General features: G+C 41.3%; 1 protein-coding gene across 6 annotated transcripts in view; it reads left to right on the top strand.

The window, feature by feature from the left end:
- The window catches only part of rptor (regulatory associated protein of MTOR, complex 1), a 198,722-nt gene that overhangs the window by 112,551 nt on the left and 65,973 nt on the right, over nt 1-20,198 (top strand). For all 6 annotated transcript variants that reach the window (XM_039613380.1, XM_031754181.2, XM_031754182.2 and 3 more), the window contains 3 exons: nt 7,788-7,888; nt 10,640-10,784; nt 18,180-18,255. In XM_039613380.1, the coding sequence (XP_039469314.1) occupies nt 7,788-7,888; nt 10,640-10,784; nt 18,180-18,255 (322 nt within the window). The remainder of the gene's footprint in view (nt 1-7,787; nt 7,889-10,639; nt 10,785-18,179; nt 18,256-20,198) is intronic.

The raw sequence follows: 20,198 nt of genomic DNA on the forward strand, positions 1-20,198 counted from the left end.
ACACCCTGCAATAGATAGAGAACCCCAATAATCCAAATGTCTTCTATGAGCAAACATTTGGCGACAGCAACGAAGAAGAACGCCCTTTTAACAGGAAAAGAACTCTATCAGAACCAGGCTCAGGAAGAGGGCTCACCCTCAGCTTGGAGCAGATGTCCCCTAGTTCAGGTTGACACACAGAGACCACAAACGACACAGCAGACGACAGTCAAAGACGTGCAGCAGTGGCCTATAAACAGTTGAAGCTTGAAACACCGGGAGTGGACTGCATCATGAGCCTGAGCCTGTAGCAGCATAACTCAGGGTCAGCCAATCCAGCCCTAATGTGAGTTGTAAAGATCACATTAAAGCAGGGTGCATACTCACAGAGTTGAGTGTTCATATTCATATTAATGCCGACCTGAGTGTGACTGGCGAAGGTGTTTGTGTTCATTTAACAGAGACGCTGGAAATCCTGATGCTTTAGTAGGTGTTTTGGCTGATTGCATCTCCTGCCTGTTGTACAGAGGGCTAAATGTTGAGTCAGCTAATGTCTGTCAAAGTTAAATAATGGATCATCTCTGAGCTCAGTATTTGACATCATTAGTGACTTCTCTTCATTCAGATCATTCAAACATTATTCATTTTCACTGCTTTGCAAATTACGCTTGGCTGCATGTTCTACTGACTTAGGGTGACTATAGGTAGTGACTTTTGTGTTTATCTCATGGCTTCACTCTTGATACTAAATACTAAAAGTCTTAAATCAGGGGTGTGGGAACTCCAGGCCTCGAGGGCCGGTGTCCTGCAGGTTTTAGATGTGTCCTTGATCCAACACAGCTGATTTAAATGGCTAAAATACCTCCTCAACCTGTCTTGAAGTTCTCCGGAGGCCTGGTAATGAACTAATCATTTGATTCAGGTGTGTTGACCCAGGGTGAGATCTAAAACCTGCAGGACACCGGCCCTCGAGGCCTGGAGTTCCCCACCCCTGCCTTAAAGCTTTCGTTACATTATGGAGTCCAAATGTGACCCTTGATTTAGAGTCATACAGATAGTTTTTTAATTCAAAAATGCCTTAAATAAATTCTCTCACCTTGTAATGTTGAAATGATCAAGCTCTCTGTACTCTGTGCTTGGCCAAAAGGCCATTTCCTCCTTTTATCTTGTTTCAAGCCAGACTTTCAACAAGACCACATTATAGACTGTATATGGAAGATGGCTTTATCCACCTTACCGTCATTTGTTTGTTGTAATTGTCATTTTCAAACTTTAATGTTAGATTTAAAATGAACCCTAAGCCTTTGTATTGGTTTGGAGCCAGAACTTACCATATTCAAGACGAGTCTGTTTTACATGTTAAGTGTAACTAAAGCTAGCAAGCCTACTTAGCAAGCTGCATCTGTAAAATGTACGGATTCAATGCACAATACCTGAATACCTGATAACTCCTCCTAAGTACTTGATAATATGCTGGGATTTCACTCTCAAAATCTGGAGCACAAACTCTGTGGGTTGTCTGTAACAGGCCACAACATGCCACCAAAAATGCTCCAAAAGGCATCAGCAGCATGGTCGAGTGCACCCGTTCAGTGACTTGAATAAGCAGAGTTGACAGCGGTTGACTGTTGGCACACTTCGGGCACACAAACAGTGAATGAGCAAATTAGCTATAGAGAGGAAAGCCTCTTATTTTATTAGCTGAACTGTAATGTTTTAACATGGGCGTCTATGGTTAATGACTCACTTCTCTGTCATTAGAGGAATTGGCTTCATCTTTCAGCCCTGGAGGTTGATGCTCACCTGTTGGGTGTAGAATTAATTTTAAAGTTTTTGGGATTACGTTACATGGCTTCCCTTCTTTGTAGGTTTACTAACACATCACCTTTTAATGGTCCCCACAGCCGCTTAAAAACTAAAGAATATCAGGTGTTTTCCATTTGTGCTCCACAGCGTCATTACCAGAGAAAGTTCGTTTTAAATGTCTCTTTAATACTTTCTTCTTGTCTAAGGTACTTGTGCTATTTTCTTTTTTTTACTTTTTACACTATATTTATTTTCTTTATTATTTACTCTGATTTTATGCTTTTTCTATTACAAATATTAATAGAAATGTTTTTCTCTTAGTTATGTCCTCTGTGTGTCTGTCCTATACGGTCTATGTTTGTTTGTTATTTATAACGATTTAATGTTGGCTGTATGATGGCAGTTTGTCCTGTAAAGAACTATACAACCAAGTTTTCAAAAATACTAGACAAACATTAGTGATGGTGACTAGTCAGCTGGCTCGGTGGTATCCTAGCAACAACAATACCTATATCACACCTGGTGGTTTTTCTTTGTAGGCTCCAACAGAGAGAACCAGGACACCTTGTTGTTTTTCAGCCTTTTAAAACGTGTCTTGCGTAATTGGTTACAAATAGTATTCAAAGCAGCCTTTTTTTAATCCTCTTTGTCATCTTTTTGCCGAGTCCTGCTTGAACACGTGGGCATGAGCATGTGTTGCACTCGCTGACCACTCACTGGGCTCGTATTCTCACCTTTAAAGGTCATCCGCAGTTGGAAACAATGCACGTTACACTCATCGCTCCTGAGATGTTACAAACATTTGTGGTGAAATGGATTCGACATAATGGCGTTGTCGAGTAGTTGCATGTTGGTTTGTTTATTAATTTGATCATTCCTCTGTCTCTGCTCCATCTGTGCACCCTTCTGTCTCTGCTTCCCACATACATCCAACACACATTCTGGCCCCACCAGTCACAATAGGCTCTTGCATAAGAAGGAGTCACGAAGCACAGCGCATGTGGATTTTACGTGCTCGGTATGTCTCATGCTACGCCGTCCTTCATAGTCGCTCATCAGTGCTCTTTTATCTCACATGGGGGTCACATAACTGTCGTAGGTTGATCCATATTCACAGCGAGACTCCCCCCGGTGGGCAGAGCCAGCCCCCCCCCAACCCCTCCGAGCGTCTGACACCGTCTGTGTGGCACTCACTGGGGAGTCTCTGAAGTTAGACTCCAATATTGAAGAAATCATATCGCTAAAAATGGCACCTCAGCCTTTAAAATACATTAATTGATCCCGTAAGGGAATACTTGGTGCCCTCGCTGCACAGAGATATCAGAGCGGAGCCGGCTACATGGCAGCTGCCCTCGGGGTGCGTGCCTTTTCTCTTTAGATAAGATCAACAGCTTATCCCTTTTACAGAGGATTTTATGACCCTGCTCACATCTAGAAGCTTGTTTTCAGACATGCTGAGGATGGATTGGTGCTGGGCGTAAAATCTGTCATTGGGCCTTATTCTGCCCAATGATACCAGAGAACTATAGTTTAGAGAGAAAGACGAAGAGATGGGTATCAACCCCCTTTTCCCCTTTTAAATATAAGTAAATACATTTTTTAAATCTTTTTTTGGCTTATATTTGAGACATAATACTGTTTGCTAGTCTTGGAATACCCATTGGAGCTAATAGCCAGTTTTGCAGGGAGGTTTGTTGTGATCTGTGCAGCCTTTTCACATTTCAACCTTTCATGATTTTCTCTTTTTTAACTTCGACATTTCAGTTTGTTTCATGTGTGTCTGACCTCTCGTCTTCAAGCCTCTGGTGGTTTGGAAAGCAGATGAGTTCATCAGTATGACTAGCGCGAACTTTGATGTTTCATCAAGTGCCTCAACAAACCAACTATATCACTGATTAATGATGCTCATTCACAGTACAGCCTGTTAAGATCCATGTGCGTTCTCACATAAAACAAGCGCATCAGTATAAAGATGATATACAAAATACCATAGTACAGCAAAAAGCCAGAAAATGTGAAAAAATGACAGGTTTTGATCGATGACACACGCTTCAAAACCTCAGAGGGCATTTTTCCAGGCCGTTCAGTGAGCTTTCCATCTATCTGTTCATCCGTCCACCAGTGCAATGTCTTTTTCTGTCCCCAAATATATTATATTGGATACTAAGCAAGGATATGAACTGCTGAGTGTTCATCCTTACTGCTGACTTGCCAAACATCTTTGGCAAGCACTCAAAGTGCTCAGGAGCTGGCCGGCCCTCATGGTTATACAGTTGGCTTGTACCTGCCAGGAGCTTCACAGCTTCCATTATCTGTCACTTAGAGGAAGAGAGGGGAGGTTTAGGTCAGAAAAAGTTCACACGCTCTGTGTATTAAAAAGTACTTTGTTGGCGATTCAGAATGGCTTAAAATGCCTGCTGCGGGACTTTATTGCTGATGCTACATAGTGATTGGAAGCAAGTGTTTACCACTGAGGTGGCTGTGTGTTATATATGTTGTCATTTTTTTGACCGGTAATGGTTCTGTGCAGAGACATCTTGGTTCTTGGCAGTGCTGTATTGTACCAACTAACGACTATAAAATCAGGCTGGAAACAATAACGTTAGGGAGTGACTGTCAGTGATGACACAACGTGATCAAATTGGGCGAGCGCACTTCTGGATGTCGTGTTGTGCAATTACTGTAACCGATTTCTGAGCCAATCATTACCGAGCCTCCATTATTTATTCACCAAAACTTGTTTCCCTCTCATTTTATACATTATTAAAGAAGCCAAAACCACTTCTGGTTTATAGTTATGTTTTGATCTCGCAAGTTTATTATCTCATTATCTCAGGATAACATAGTTTTTGTGTCCTCATAGCAAGTTCATTGTCAGAGTTATCTCACACAGGGAAAAGTTCGTTTTCATGTTGGGTTAAAAACTTCACTGAGAAACGATGCAGAGCAGCTGTTCTCTAACTTGTTGGCCTGCATTTGTTTTTGTTGTCTTTCTTTATATTTGTTATTGCAGAAAACCTCGTAAAAAAAGACATCAATACTAAGTTAATCATCTTCTTTCCATGGTAAATACGGTCCTTATTTTCTAAATATGAAGCAGTAAGTAACCTGTACCTTTTAACCATTTGGTCTAACCAACCAAAATCATCGATAATAATTCAGAAATATTGCAATTTCTTCCCCTAAAGGTTTACACATCTATTTTTTAACACATTTCTTTACCATAACTGAAGAATTCATATGGTAAATATGACCAAATTGTATATGAAAGTTTATGATAATAATGATTACATTTTCAAAATGTCAAAGTTCAGTTGAGTGTTGTTGAAAGAGTAATCTTTGTGGGGATAAATCTGAACGTTTGATGTTTTAAGTCAAATCCGTACTCTTGTGAAAACAGGTTTTCAGCTTTGTTTGCTGCAGTGATCGAGGCCGTGCAGGCTCTTTACAGTGTTTTCCTGCATTTATCTTCCTGTACATTTGTCATCAGTTTAAAATATATTTCTTTACTCGGGCTCAAATGGCTCACACTAACTGTAATGCCTCTGAGCCAGCTAATGTTTGCCCATTCTCCTATTTTCCCTCATTGCTTTTAATAGTGCTCATTAAAAGGCAGACAGGTAGGTGTTGTAAAGGTAATTTTCTTGGTTTTGCTACAGCGATTACTGTCGGGGCGTCTTGTTCTCTTTCAGGAGCAAATTCTCAAGCTTTCATTTCCACGGTGCCGCTCATGGAATAATCGTCTTTAAGTATGATGTACAGTTCGTGGGTTTACACATGTCAAGTCACTGTGGAACAAACGCATAGCTGTGTGAATAATGCACTGTTAGGCATGCCCACTTATGGCATCCTCAGACAGGAGCCAAATGCTGTATTTCTGTAGCAGGATGTGATTCACAGAAATAACACAGTCCTGAGAAAACTCCACATGGTCATTTTCATGAGGTTTGGTCTGAAGATAATCTGTGCTAGGCTGATGGACCTGATGAAAATCTGGCACTTTTACTGTATGGTGCATAAGTCATGAGCCAACCCTTTGTTGTTTTGTAAGGAAAATGTGGAATATGTACAGTGATTCAGTGAAACATGCAAAAATGAATAGAATAATAAAAATCTTGAAAGTCAGTATTTGGTATGACCAAGAAATTCCCAGAAGTAGGAACATTCAGGAACATTCATCCAAGCTTTTTGAAGTGCAACCAAAGCTTTTCTTTGGGTGTTGGCTGCGTTTTGTTCCACTCTGTTAAGATGATCCCACACTGCTTCAATAATGTTGAGGTCCAGACTCTCGAGAGGAAAATCTATTATTGATGGTGTTCTGCTATGTGATCTTATATCCAGGTACGCTTTTACTGCAGTGGCCATGTGTTAAAATACAACCATTGCAAATCAGACACTTTCCAGATGGTATTACATGGTGTATCAAAGTCTGTGTTCGTATTTCCTACATTTGATAAGATCTCCATCACCACTGACTGAAATCATCTCCAATCCACTCGTCTGCCAGACTTCCAGGAACTTTCTGCTGCTTGTTTTACATGTTGATGCCGTCAGATTTAGCGTGAGATGAGAATTTTAGTGTAGCACCTCTGATAATGACACAAGCCTTTTAGGAGACTTATTTAGTACTAAGCAGTGAAGCAGCTGTCTATGATTGGTTTTTAGAGATAAAGGTTAACAATGTCCTTGTGGCCTCTTTGATTTAAACCAACGGTGAAAAATGAAAAGGTTAAAATGGTTTTAATAACAGAGGTATAAAAAGTGGTCGATATTTTTGTCATCTTCTCCAGTGGTGTTAACAAATAGTCACGGGTCAGATGAGTTGCCCGGGTATTGATTATGTCAGAGGCATGCGTTGCTGGTCAGTTTGGCGGCTGATCCTTTGCAAGTCGTCAGTTTACAAATTGAAGTAATAATTGGTGGATTTACACAACATCACCAAGGTTTCAGAGGAGAAAAGAGTGCCTTGTTATTGGAAAGTACTTCTGGATGCTCTTCCAGTCCACTCTCCTACTCTTAGCCACCAACCATGGAAAATTTGATGAACTCCTTTCCCCTTGGACACCTGCTTGGGGTAACCCTTGTTTCTGTTTTCTGAACTGAGTGGTTTCCCAAAAGGTTGATTCTGTTCATCTGGACGTAGCATTTTTATTTGGGGGAAACATTTCGTCACTCATCCAGGTGACCAGAATCAAGCTTTTTGGGATTTACTTAGCTGGATGATTGCGCATGCATCAAGACAGCCGAGTGGTTTCTGTCATATTTTGGGGACAAATTGATTGGGTGTGCAGCATTGGTTAGTGAGGGCGATATCTGCATTTACAGCATACTAGGGCGACCCTTGGAAAAACCAAAAACCTGTTCTAATGGTTGTCAAATCTCTTCTTTGTTCTTTATTTAAAGAATAGCGAAGCACCCAGTTCTTAGAGGGATATGGTGACTTTATTCATGGGACATGGGGTTACACCAGGTGCCCACACGCCCGCTCCACTTTGAGAGAGTTGAGGTTGCTCTCATGCCAGAAAAGCTGAAGGATCTGATTATGTGGTCATTCCCACAAACATATGTAGCCGACCCGAGCTGCTGCCGTGGAAAACAAATCTTAATTACTGTTGACAATGACAGATGCATGCACAAATTGATTTGTGATTAACTTGGTTAAAAAGTCCACTTGGAGTTTATTATGTGACGACTGCCACCTGAAGCATTTTGCACGTGGCTCTCACATATGATCTGAGCTAAACAGTACATGTATCATCATGATGTCGCTCTGTGTCTCAGGTCTTGTGCTCACAGGGTTACAGTATATGTTCTGCACACGAATATCCTGCCTCGCATTTCTTTTCAGCCTCTGAGTAAGCGCCTAAGTGCAAATGTAAATTTCTTCAGATGTGTTGTGATGATAGTACTGAGCAGTTGCCACTTCGTCCTCTGAGTAAACTATGTGACATACAGTGAGCGCGGCTGACACAGCCATCTGTCTTGTGTTGTGTGTGTTGCAGGATCCCTGGCAGGCTCAATGACAGACGCACTCCCCTCGGAGAGCTCAACTGGATCTTCACAGCCATCACCGACACGATCGCCTGGAATGTTCTGCCTAGAGGTGAGGCGCTCACACGCAGGCACACAGTTTTGTTTAACAGTCATGAGAAAGTTGTTCTTACCAAAATAATGTACATTAAAAGATCTTAAGAAAGAGATTAGTTGGGTTAGAAATATTTCTTATGATGGAAAGTGAGCGCATCCCAAATTAAACTCATCTCAACTTCCAAAACAAATGTTGGAAGTGAAGGACACTGGGAAAATATCACAGCCTGGAATGCACACTAAAAAATGAACCATCAGCTAAAAAGACTTCAGTGAGCTTTAGAGCTGCACATCTGTGATTTCTCTGTGTACATCAAACTTAGTGTTTCGGTCCAGGTCAGGTTTTCTGAAAATCTTGTGAATACGAGAACCTGAGAAGGAAGTCAGCTTGGCTGGGGAGTGGTACTGATGGTTGCCAGTGTTTTGCTAGATACTGCAAAAATGAGCCGAGGTGTCTGAGGGACAGCATCTGCTGCAAACCAGCTAAACTGTGCACGGTAATGGATTTTTCTGGGGTTAACCTGTCTGTCTGCTGAGGTCTAATTAAATAGGGAAACCTAAACCAGGGTTAATCCCAGTGGAGACTTTGAGTCCAGTGACTGCTGTCTGATGGCGATGCTGGATGTTTTGGCTCTACACGGGAAGCTGAGCTGCTTGTAGCAGAGACGTAATGTGTTTCCTGACATTTAGAGCTGATGTAGGAGCAGGTTTATGATGCTCTATGTGAGTTTCGAACCTAAAAATCGGATGATCGAACCTGGCGCAACTCGTTCTCCTTCAGATCTGATCAGCCTCATTTCATGAACAGCTCTTTCTTTAAGAGGGTATAAATACTCATAATGTCCATAACATACATGTGCCATGGTGCCGTCACAGAGCACATGAAAAAGCCAGAATTTGCTTTTGGCCATGCCATCATAGTCCTTGCTCACCGCCCATCCTACTCACCAGATTGCGCCCTCTCTGACTTCATCCTCTTCTCCAAAAAGAAATTTAAGTTAAAGCGTTGACATTTTCCAGCAATTAGCAGAAGCAGTGAAATGACTGTAGTGGTGTCCAAGGTGACTTCCTTGACCTTGGTTTAATTTTTGTCTGTTTTTGTTTTTTTTAGTCACAGAACTTTATAGCAAAGCCAAAATATATGAACCAATACAATAAACAGATTGAACAGATTGAACACATACTCCCGCTTAACCACCCACAATAAAAGTTAGTTTGAGCTAAAATATAAGTCAGTTCTCATCCAGAAATGAAATGGAAAATATGAGCAATAAACATAAATCTGGATAAGTGGCTGTTTAAGTCGTGCTTATTGGCTTCTTTAACTTGTCTTTAATGTTTGTTTTGCACATTATGTCATTGTTCAATCACTTATGCACTTATGGGCTGCTGTCTGTGCCCTGGTGCTTTTGTTTTCTTTTAATTTTAATGCATAAGGTTTAAGTTGCCAGAAGATGAAAATCAGCCAAAGAAATCAAATCTGGCATATGGCAAAAATGAACATAAATCAAACCATTGTCGTATTTCTCCAATTAGGGACAATGAAGCGTTATAACATAGTTATATCCCAACAAATTATGAAAAAGAAGGTAAGAGCTTAATTTCTTCTAAAGTGATTAGAGAAGCAAACATGCGGGAACATTTCCTCGTGTTGGAGCCGGAGAGAAGACGAGCTTGCAAAGATATCTGAGGCACGCTACAATCTTTAGTTGAACATGTTTGGGCAGTGATGAAAAATGAAATGACCCATGTGTTGCAGTTCTCAGGGAGCCTCAAATTAGGGCACCTAATAAAAACTGTGCAGTAGTGACGCATCAGCAGTACTAAAACTTTGAGAACGTCCCCAGTGGTGGAAAATAGTGAAGCTGTTTTCTATAAAATGCCAAAATTGCAGTACGTGCAGGTTGGCTGCTCAAATTGAGATTAATTGTGTTTGGAGCGTCTAGCAGAGTAATTGGGGACATCATTTAAACATAATTTGGCAGACATAAAAAGCCGTATACTCACACACACGTAGCAAAACTCCTGCTTACAACACACAGCGCTGCCATTAGCCGTCACCCTCAAGCTCAGCCTCCCCGGATAAAAACGCACACAATTTCCTTTTTTTCTACATGTCGTTACAATTTGCATGCATCGCACACAGATTCCCTCATTGGCCACCTGTCTGTTGAATGCAACACACATCCACACAGAGGAGGGCTCAGACTCTCATGAGACAAACTGTATCCCAGCTAGAATAGCAATGTGACAAGGCTGATGGCTGCAGAAGCCTTTTAAACCCTCGGGGCTCTGCTGTTAATGAAGCATCCCGCATCAGAAAGAATCCCTGTAATGAAGGCACTGCACACCTAATCCAAATCACACACACACCCACAATGACACTTCAGTGTTTAAACAGCCCAACACTAACAGTGGGCACAGAAGCTGTCAGACAGCGTGTCTCGTAAAATATCCCCAACACACAAGCGAAGTAATCATAATCATAAGCTAAGAGATTGCCATGGGATTGGCCTGGCCCCATTACAGTGAATTGGAGAATACACTAATGAGTTGACGAAAACGTGACTGCGACACAGTTTAAATCTGCATTTTCCTGCCCTTTATATTCTCTAAGCATATAAACAATTTTTCTCCAAAGTAGTCGCCTCGCTCTAGTTAAGCTTCTTTTTGTTTATCGAGTCATTCAGGCCCCCGTTTTCTCCCACTTGCAAACTTATCTCTGTGTTCATTTAAATCATTTGATGTTCCCTTTCTCTTTCTTCAGATTTGTTCCAGAAGTTGTTTCGTCAGGACCTGCTGGTGGCCAGCTTGTTTCGCAATTTTCTGTTAGCAGAGAGGATAATGAGGTCATACAACTGCACACCAGTCAGCAGCCCCCGCCTGCCCCCTACATACATGCACGCCATGTGGTAAGACGCACACAAACAGAGCTCGGGGCTCACTTTCATGCACACCGATAACACAGATGTCCGCAGCTTTGCAAAGCAGAAGGCAAGAGTAAGAGGGAGAGTCATCCTTGAGGCTTTGCTGCTTGTTCAGGCACACTGCAGTTGGAGTTTGAACAGACTTTCTAACAAACACACGTTGTGATTAGAGAGCAGACAGTGTTGCCTTTTTTATGTGTGCCTGTTTAATGATTGTTAGTGTGGGGAGATTAAGAAATGCCATGAGTCTGGCATCTTATGCACAAAAGGAAAAATCTTCCTCAGGGCTCAATTGTTCTAAAGTTATGGGTTTGATTGTTAAATGAAAACTGGAGTCTGAAACTGTTTTCCACCAGGAATTACTTTGCGTCTTTCTGACCATTTAGTTTGGTTTTGTAATTCCTCTTTTTACCAAAGCAATTAGGAAAAACACTTTGAATGCACTGAGATATATCTGGGAGTTTAACTGCACTTGTAGAGAGTTCATAGAGCTTAAAGGCGTGCTCTCATTCAGCTTCATCTTTGTGCATTCAGTAGACGTTTTCGAAGAAGCGCCATCCACCTGCTGTTCAAATCTTCTGTTTTCAAGAGTAATCCAGTCAGAAGAAGCGACCTGAGAACGTGACTCCAGAGCTGATCGTGCTCACACATGACAGTGTTTGTTTTTCTACCGGATGCACTACGGCCTGTTTTACAAACGGCTCCGTGCTCTGTCTGGAAACAGAAGCAGGAGAAGGTGTACAGTAGCTGAGCATCTGTATGTGCAGCAATGTGACCAGGAGCGTTGCTGTCACTCTAATCTATAAGCAAAAACAGGAGAGGGTGTGTCAGGGTCTGCATAAAAATTTAAACCCATCTGTGTAACTACAGTTACTACAATATATTAAAAGTGCCTTATTTACTCTCACAACCTCTAAATATAATGTTGAAGAAGTGTAAGCCAAAACATGTAGGTGTCTTTATTTGCTGCTTCTCTGGAGCATATGCACGCTCTTCGTTTATACTAAGTTTAGTTTCCATGAATCTTGTTTCTCATTTATTTTTGCATGTTGACTGTTTCCAGTTTGGCTCCATGTGCTGCTCTCTCCCACATGGCAGAGGCACGCAGCTGCCTTCACCAGGGGCGGGGCACAGTCTGTGATCGTTAATTATCACAGTATACCTGTAATACCAGTAACAAAGCAGGGAGGTGTGTTCTGATATGGAATATAGTACATGTATACTCTACTCTATGTATATCTTTATGATTCACAAATACACCTTTGTATATGAAGTCATCTCTTTCTTTTTGCTGCTCATTCGAGGGGCCGCACAGCGGCTCGCCTGCCTCCATCTCATCCTTATTCCCTAGCATCTTCTTCTGTCACAACATCTGTCTGCATGTCCTCCTTCACTGCATCCATGACTGTTCTCTGTAGTCTTCCTCTTTTCTTCTCCTCAGCAAATACAAGGTTAGGTTTTGGTCATGTCTTTTTAAATAGAAAATTCTTTATCTTTGCAGTCAGGACAGTCGAACACTAAAACTTACGTCTAAACGCTTAAAACTTAAGCCTCAGTTTTTAAACTGGGTCGATGGGTGAAGCTGAGGGAGTTATCAGCTGTCACAAGATGCACGTTGCATCTGCAATCCAAACAAAACTCCTGTTTGGGTGTCTTTGAGTACACCCAAGTGCTGAACATACCCTTCTTTAACAGCAGGCCTGGCCTTTATTATTCACAATTTTAAACCGTAATAAAATCAAAACAGGCAACGGGCCGCCTGTATGTTTGTCAAGATGGGGTTGTTTACATATGGAGGCCAGAACTGTTGTTTGTAGTATGCTGTAAACATGTTAGCATGTATCTGCTGTAAAACTGTGTTGGCCTCAAGTGGTCGTTTGAGGAACTGCAGTTTTTTCCTCTGGTGTTTCGTGGCTGCTTTTTACTGTGAGTTTTTGCTCTTCTCATGCTCACTTTGTCTGTGCACTACAGAACCTTGTTGCTGTAGCCTGATGTGGTGACTGTGCAGATGGGCGTCATTTAAAATAAAGAACGGATGACTCTGCATGTTCATTTCTCATCTCTCTGTCATTTTACTCGGTAGGAGCGTCACTGCTGAACCCTTCTGTGCCTCAGATCTATTTTGTAGTCAACATAAATGCAGTGCAGAGATGAGACAGGTTGGATTTAGAGTAAAAGTGCTGCCGTTTCTTTTCCCACCCACTCACATTAACCTGCAGCCAAATGCGTCCACCTTTTGACTGAAAGCAACGGAAAAGCACTTGTCCTCTGGGGGATGTTAAAAGACTTTGCGGGACATCTCTATCTGTGTCAGGCACGGCAGATTTAGGTTAAAAGCAGGCACACCACAAAAATAAACCGGGGGAAAAACAAAAAACCTTTTTGAATTATTTAATAACACAAAAGACTTTAAAGGTTTTACTTATACTCACACAGTTTGGGACTTACAAGTTGCTGCATCATTTTACTGATTTATTAGTCATGTATTCTCGTAACTACACTTGTAAACACAGAGACGCGCTTATAAAGTCTTTTAGGCATTGCTAGGAACATTATCCCATCGTCTATCTTGCTTTACTTACACCAACACTTCTCCCACTATCTATTGTTTCTCCTCTTGGTCTTCTATAAATGCCTCCCTCCATCTCTCCCACTCATTATCTGGCTTGTGTTTGGAAAAAAATCTCTCACTCTCATTGCCTCGAGGAGTGACTTGTTGTGTAACAGCCTGGCATCACTTATTGTAAAGAATGCTGCTCTTTACTCAAGCAGCAGCCTTTCATTCTCATGCCTACCCACTTTTTTTTAGATTGTGGGTACATTACATTTTACCGCCAAAGAAATTAAGAGTATCACTTTGTTTCACAGCAGCACATGCAGTATTAAGCACGACAGATTAACAGCAGAGAGGCGCTATAAGAGTGCAGAAAACTAAAGCGAATGGACAATAAAAAAGGGACGTGCTGGAGATACAAGGCTGGTGGAAAAATAAAAGTTTGGATGAACAGGAAGGGAAACATAGAGGAGGAATTAAGCAGTTTGGCTGTTCGTTGATCGATGTTGGTGCCTGAACACCAACAGCAATTATTATTCAGATGGAGGAGATGGGAGAGAGCAGATAAACCCCAGGTTGATTGCTCCCTCGTGGGCAGTTTCAGTGTGGGAGTGTGCGTGGGTGTGTGTCTGCTTTATATCTGGGCTCGTGTTTGTGCGTTGCTGCACCACTCTCTGCAGGCAATGCACTCGCACACACAAAAAGAGCTTAGTCAGCGCCAACTGGTCCCCTGCTCTGTCCCCTCATCACACAGACGGGCTTTGGTGTGATGAGTTACTCATTCGGATTCACAGACATCATCCAAGTTAATGCTGTCATCCTAAACAGCGCAGCAGCCTCCTCCCCGTGAGTGTGTCCTCGCTGATAGCACTGCTCTATCTGCTGGTTTCCACACCATTGGGTTACATAAACACCAGCAGGGATGGATATTTGTTGGCAATGTGTGCACACAGATTGTAATCCCAGTACTTGAAGTTATGAAACCGAGAAAACACGTTTAATTCAGAGCGATTTTTTTATAATATTAATATCATATGTCCAAAGAAAAGGCTCTCGCAGCTCTGTCAGTGCCAGTGGATCTATTAATGATTACCATAACTCTGAAGGGGATACTCCAGCAGCTTCTTCTCTCCTGTACTTGTAGAAGTTTTACTTTTTGTACCATATCAAGAAACAAGCTGTATCTAAAACCGACCATAATTGTTCTCCGAAACTAAGGAAAGCAGCTCGCATAATAACATCAGTAGCAATCACATATGGCCACATTTTTTTAAACAATGTCTTTTTATTAAGAGTTTTTCTTTTATAAATATAAACAAAAAGAGAAGAAAAGGATTACAGATGATGTGTACATTTGGGGTAATTAGCCCGTACATTTAAGGCTGTGAAATAAAAGAAGAAATAAAGGAAAGAAAAGAAAAAAGGGAAATAAAGAAACAAACAGAGAAATATAAACATATGTATAATATTTCCCCAAATAACAATCCCTGCAAAATAATCCCATTCATCCCCCCCCCCAGGTCACTGCCCAAACCTGTACACTGCATTTCCACACCTAACATAAGAGTTTGCTGAAAAATTCTTATAGATTTTGAAATGCATCAAGGAAGGGACCCCACATGCTTTGAGATTTCTCAGTAGAGTTCTGGAGTGAATGTCTTATTTTTTCCAGTTTTAGACACGACATGAGGTCATATAACCACTGTTTTTGAGTGGGAGGGGCAGCGTCTCGCCACCTCAGTAGGATTGCCCTCCTGGCCAACAGGGAACAGAATGATAATGCCTGTTTTTTAGAGGCCGGTAGAAGCACCTCATTCCCACTGAGGCACATATGATCACATTTAAAGAAGCATTTTAAAATGAGTTTTAAAGTTGCTGTATGGCAAACAGAGCGTTACATTAAGTACAACACTACAAGTAATATATAGTTTAAGTTACAGCGGAGAAAGAAGCGCTTTCCACTAAGTGGGGAACTTCTTAGCAGCAGTAGAGTCACAGTATGATGTGACCCTGAAAAAATTCAGTTTGAACTGAATCTAGATGGAGTCATAGGACTGCCAGTGTTGATGATAAGCATGAAATTGAAAGTGTTAAGGATGCACATACTATAATACTGCAAACAGTCCAGCTCGAGTATAATTAAGGTCACTGACTCACTTTCCAGTTTGTTGAATCTTCTTTCTTCAGTAGCTACACAGTATCTACTCACTTTATGGCTAACTAAAGTAAGCTCTCTCCCTCTTCTGTTGTTGCACTGGCCTGTGCCTGTGATATCACATCTCCAATGTGGTTTTTGTCCCTCCCTTCACATGACTTCATATTACATGTTAGTCTGCACCTGCTTGGGTGGTCGGTAGAAGTAATTCAATTAAAAATGCTCCAAAAATCGTCAGCAGCACAAAACAGAGCAGAGGTCTAATTCAGTGATGAGCGATGATGAGGCCCTAGCTGACAGCGGTCACCTCCTTATGTCAGGACGACTGTCAGTCAAGGCTGGATGAGTTATTAAAAAAGGGTATAAGCTGCCCACTGAGACCAAACCCTTTCTTTGTATCAGACTGTAAAAAGGCTTTTTATTGCTTTAAAATTGGACAACTTCACATGTGTGTCTATGGAGGCTGGCTCACTTTTTAAGCCAGCCTCATCACACTTCTAAAAATAAGTTGCCCAGCTAGCCTAAAGCTACTGTAGCAACTTCAGCGTAGCGTCTACATAAGCACGAGGATTAAAGCCGATTGGGTTGGTTAGCAAGGTGCTGTTCCACGTTTGTCCTCTAAAAGTTGGATAAAAACAAAATAACACAATACAGCACTCTGACTTGTTCATCTAGAGGAAGTTTGGCCTTTTTTGTATGTTTTAGTATTAACATCTTTCAGAAACATATGGCAGCATCATTTGTTTGCTAACTGCAATGTAAGATATTCATGTAAACAGAAGTCTTAGTTGAAACAGTGCGTGAATATAATCAGCAATAGTACGTCAAAAATTAGGCGTCATACGGCACCAGCACTTTGTAAAACGAGCAGCATCTGTTCTTAATAAAGCAGTAATGTGTGTTTTGCACGGGTAATATTTTCACTGGAAGGCGACTACGCCGGCTCCTGAATTGATATACGCTTCTGTTTAGCCATAATTTGCAGCAGCTGACAGAAGCTGGAATAGCCACAAATGCTTTCTGCCCACATGCTCTATTGCATGTTTGCATGTTACACATTCATCAGTGGGTCCATTATGTCTTTAACACTGTGCTGTTGACCAAGAGTGCAACTCTATTATATCACATTGAGATAATGGGAAAGGCCATTAAAGCAGGAGTCTCAGACAGAGTGAACTCAGCATCAGTGGTTCAGCATCACATTACGTTGCTGCGTATCGACTGGGAACATGACTCAACCCCCGACTCCTGTTAACTGAGAGGAAAAAGCCCCACCGAGGCCCAGAGTTCAATTTTCTGCAATAAGAAGGAGCTGGAAAGTGAAGGGAGAAGAGAGACGGGCAGAAAGAGAGAAAAGAGAAGCTGTGATAAGGTTTGATGTGAGTTACATAACCCCATGAATTAGAAATGATGGCCATGAGAGAAGAGCTTGTGTTTCGAACGGGATTAAAGGCTCCTCACTGCCCTCCTCAGGACCTCAGGCTGGGAATTTAAAGAAGCCCGTGTGCATGATGAGGAGTGCGAGGGAGAAAACGTGAGCTGAGCAAAATGAGTGTTAGTGGCAGGATAGAAAAAATGGCCCAGGTCTGAGTTATGACCTGCATTTGTTGATTCTGCTTGGGGCTACATGAGAATGTGTAGATCTTACCTAAGCTTACCTCCAACCCTAGACAAGTCTCAGGTTAATCTGGAGAATACCACAAGGTTAAAAAACGATAAAGGAGTGAAAGCGCTGCCAAGTCTTTAGCAATAAAATGTAATATTTGCGTGTATTTTGGATAAAAATAAAATAAAAGACCAGAGAATCGGTATCAAGACTATTTCTGTTATATAAAGTTGTATTTTGGACGTCATATATTTTTGGAAATTGTCTGCCACTCTGAACATCCATGGTTTGGTTTTTTGGGCGTTTCCAGTTTACACAGTGTCCTGCAGCCCAATAATAAGGAGCTGTGTGAAATGAGTCATGTTGCTTGTGGTTTAAAACATGTATAGGGTATAGTCACCAAGACTGGAAAACCACTGCAAAAATACCACAGCACCAAATTTACCGTTGCTCCTGCATTAAGGTGAAGGATACATAAATAAGTAAAAGGATCTGCAGAGAGCAAATTATTTTCCAAGACTCTGGAAATTATATGGATAAATTTGTCTGTTTGATACCAGGGTCACTCAGAAAGTTATGGACAAAATCGTATGAAGGTATTACGACAGTTGGCCTGGTGATTGGGTGATTTGGGTATGGACTCATATGGAACTCTGGTATATAAGATATAAGGTGAAGTGTCACAGAGCTGAAGAGTCCTTACCCTGTAATACATCGCTAGCACACATCGTTCTTTAGAAAATATTACTGGATCTAAATTCTTGGATTCAGGGTCTCAGTTCATGCCTGGTATGGAAAGAATTTTGAGTCTTAGCTGTTTGATACATGCAGCTTCTAACTCGTAAAGATAGCAATCCGAAAGGGCGCCACAGTTTAATGTGATCTTCCTTTGGCCATGCCACACTACTAAATGCGGTTGGCAGTTTCTTTATATTTTTATTTATTCATTTATTTATTTTTTTGTTATTCTTCCTGAAAAGTCCTGAAAATAAGTTTTATTTAAGGATCTTCCTCATGACATATGATGTCATTTACATGCAGTGTGTGTGTGTTTCCTCTCTACAGGCAAGCGTGGGACCTGGCCGTGGACATATGCCTCTCTCAGCTGCCCACCATCATCGAGGAGGGCACCGCCTTCAGAGTAAGTGTGTGTGTGTGTGTGAGAGACAAATAAGCACAGAGCCTCTGATGCATCATGTTGTTGTGTTTTTTGGCATTAAATGCATGAAGCTTGGTGGCTAGGGGACCTCTAGCATTGATGGATGTCTTTTATCTTGAATGTGTCCAGCACTGACACCTGTAAACAACAAACTGTTCTTGTTTGCACTGCAAGTTCTCCACCACCCGCATATACAGCATCTCTATTAATCTCTCAAACACACTCGCGCACACTCATCCCCAGCGGATTACATTGTAAAATGTCAAGTCTAATAACTCAAGTATGAGCGTCAAATAAAAAATAGTTTCAGAAAGCACTGGCCCTGCACTTTCAGCCGCTCGACTGTTTATTGTTATATTTACTGACGAGGCAGGGGACCGTGATGGAGATGCTGAGTGTAATGGAAGCGCTCTTCAAAAAAGCTGATTGAGCTGATGATGACTTAACAAATATGGGTCAACACAACCCTTTTGTTTTTTTTGTATCTGTGTGAGTCAACAGCGTATCTGTATCACTGTCTTGGTGTATTTTTCCTACAACATCATAAGTGATGTTTTTCAGGGCCTTTGCAGGTGGCCAGTTGCATTGTTGGGATCTTGTAGCTTTGATTAGTTTAAGCAACTAAAGTCTTTTATTGGGTTTTGGCAGCAGAGCTACTTGGTTAGGTTAAAGGAACAAACGTGTTTTAGAAGGTTTAAACAACTGAATTTGTCAGGACTATGAAACAAAATTACTTAGGTTTAAACAACAAAGCCATTTGGTTAGGTTCAGGCAACACATTGTCTTTGTTAGGCTCATGTGACAAAACTACATGGTTGGATTTAGGAGAAGATCCTGTCCTGGGTTTAAACAGACATTTTTTTTTTACATACTCTCCTTCTCCTTTTCCTTGAGACACCCAGGAAGGACCACGTGGATAGACTACTTACTGTGCATTCACAGTACTACAGGACACTGTTTTTAGTAATGTTATAATTAATAACAGTCTTTTCGATGAAAGTCAAAAATATAGGCCATGACAGCATCTCAGTGGTCGGTTGCATTGATGGTCCTGCAGCATTATTGCTTATAATGCTGTGGGAACAAGATTTAGCCGACCAACGGTTACTAGACTCTGCAACAACGATGCAGAACACACAGCAGCTTTTCCCATGTTAGGACTATTATATGGGAACTCCACCTTCTCTCCACCTGGCCCTGGGAGGTGAGCATCGCTCTCCCAGGAGCAGTTTTCCACACTCACTCCTCCTCCTACTTTCTCTTGCACTTGGGCTAAAAACACTTACCAACACTATAATTGAGCCTCTGAGGACTCCTAAAGCAGATCTGCCTGCTCCGTCTTTCAGGAGCTCTTAATTCCTCTCTGATGTGCTTCGACTCCTTTACCTCTCTTTGTTGGACTTTGTCACAGCTGAATAAAGAAAAAAAAGGAGAATGTTATTTATGGTAGATTTTAAAGATGGAGTCTCTGCTCATGTTAATTAACTCCTCTCTAGCACCCGTAAAACACCCCGACAGTCATATTTTATTTTATATGGAACCAAAAATGCCACTCGTGCCCCACATCTTTGTTACTTTATGTAATAACTTTATTTCTTTGTGTATTTTTGATATTTCATAGCATTTTATAAATCTTTCTAAAAGATCTTTTATGTAATTCATAGATAAAAAAGGAAAATTGTCATTCGACACAGTATGCTACTTTATCAAGGCAACACATTTAAAATAAGTGTTCAGTTTTTAAAAATGTAATAATCAGCTCGTCTCAGTGTAAAGATGTTAGTCTTTATTTTCTGTCTATTATGCTGATGTCCAAAGCAGGAAGCAGAGACCAAATTCAGGACAAAATGATGATGTATATGAATTTATTGGGATCGGATGAGCCAGCATTTTGTCGTATTTCTTATCTTGCAACAACCTGGCTA

The sequence above is a fragment of the Oreochromis aureus genome, linkage group 6, assembly GCF_013358895.1.
Source record: "Oreochromis aureus strain Israel breed Guangdong linkage group 6, ZZ_aureus, whole genome shotgun sequence".
Taxonomy (NCBI): Eukaryota; Metazoa; Chordata; class Actinopteri; order Cichliformes; family Cichlidae; genus Oreochromis; species Oreochromis aureus.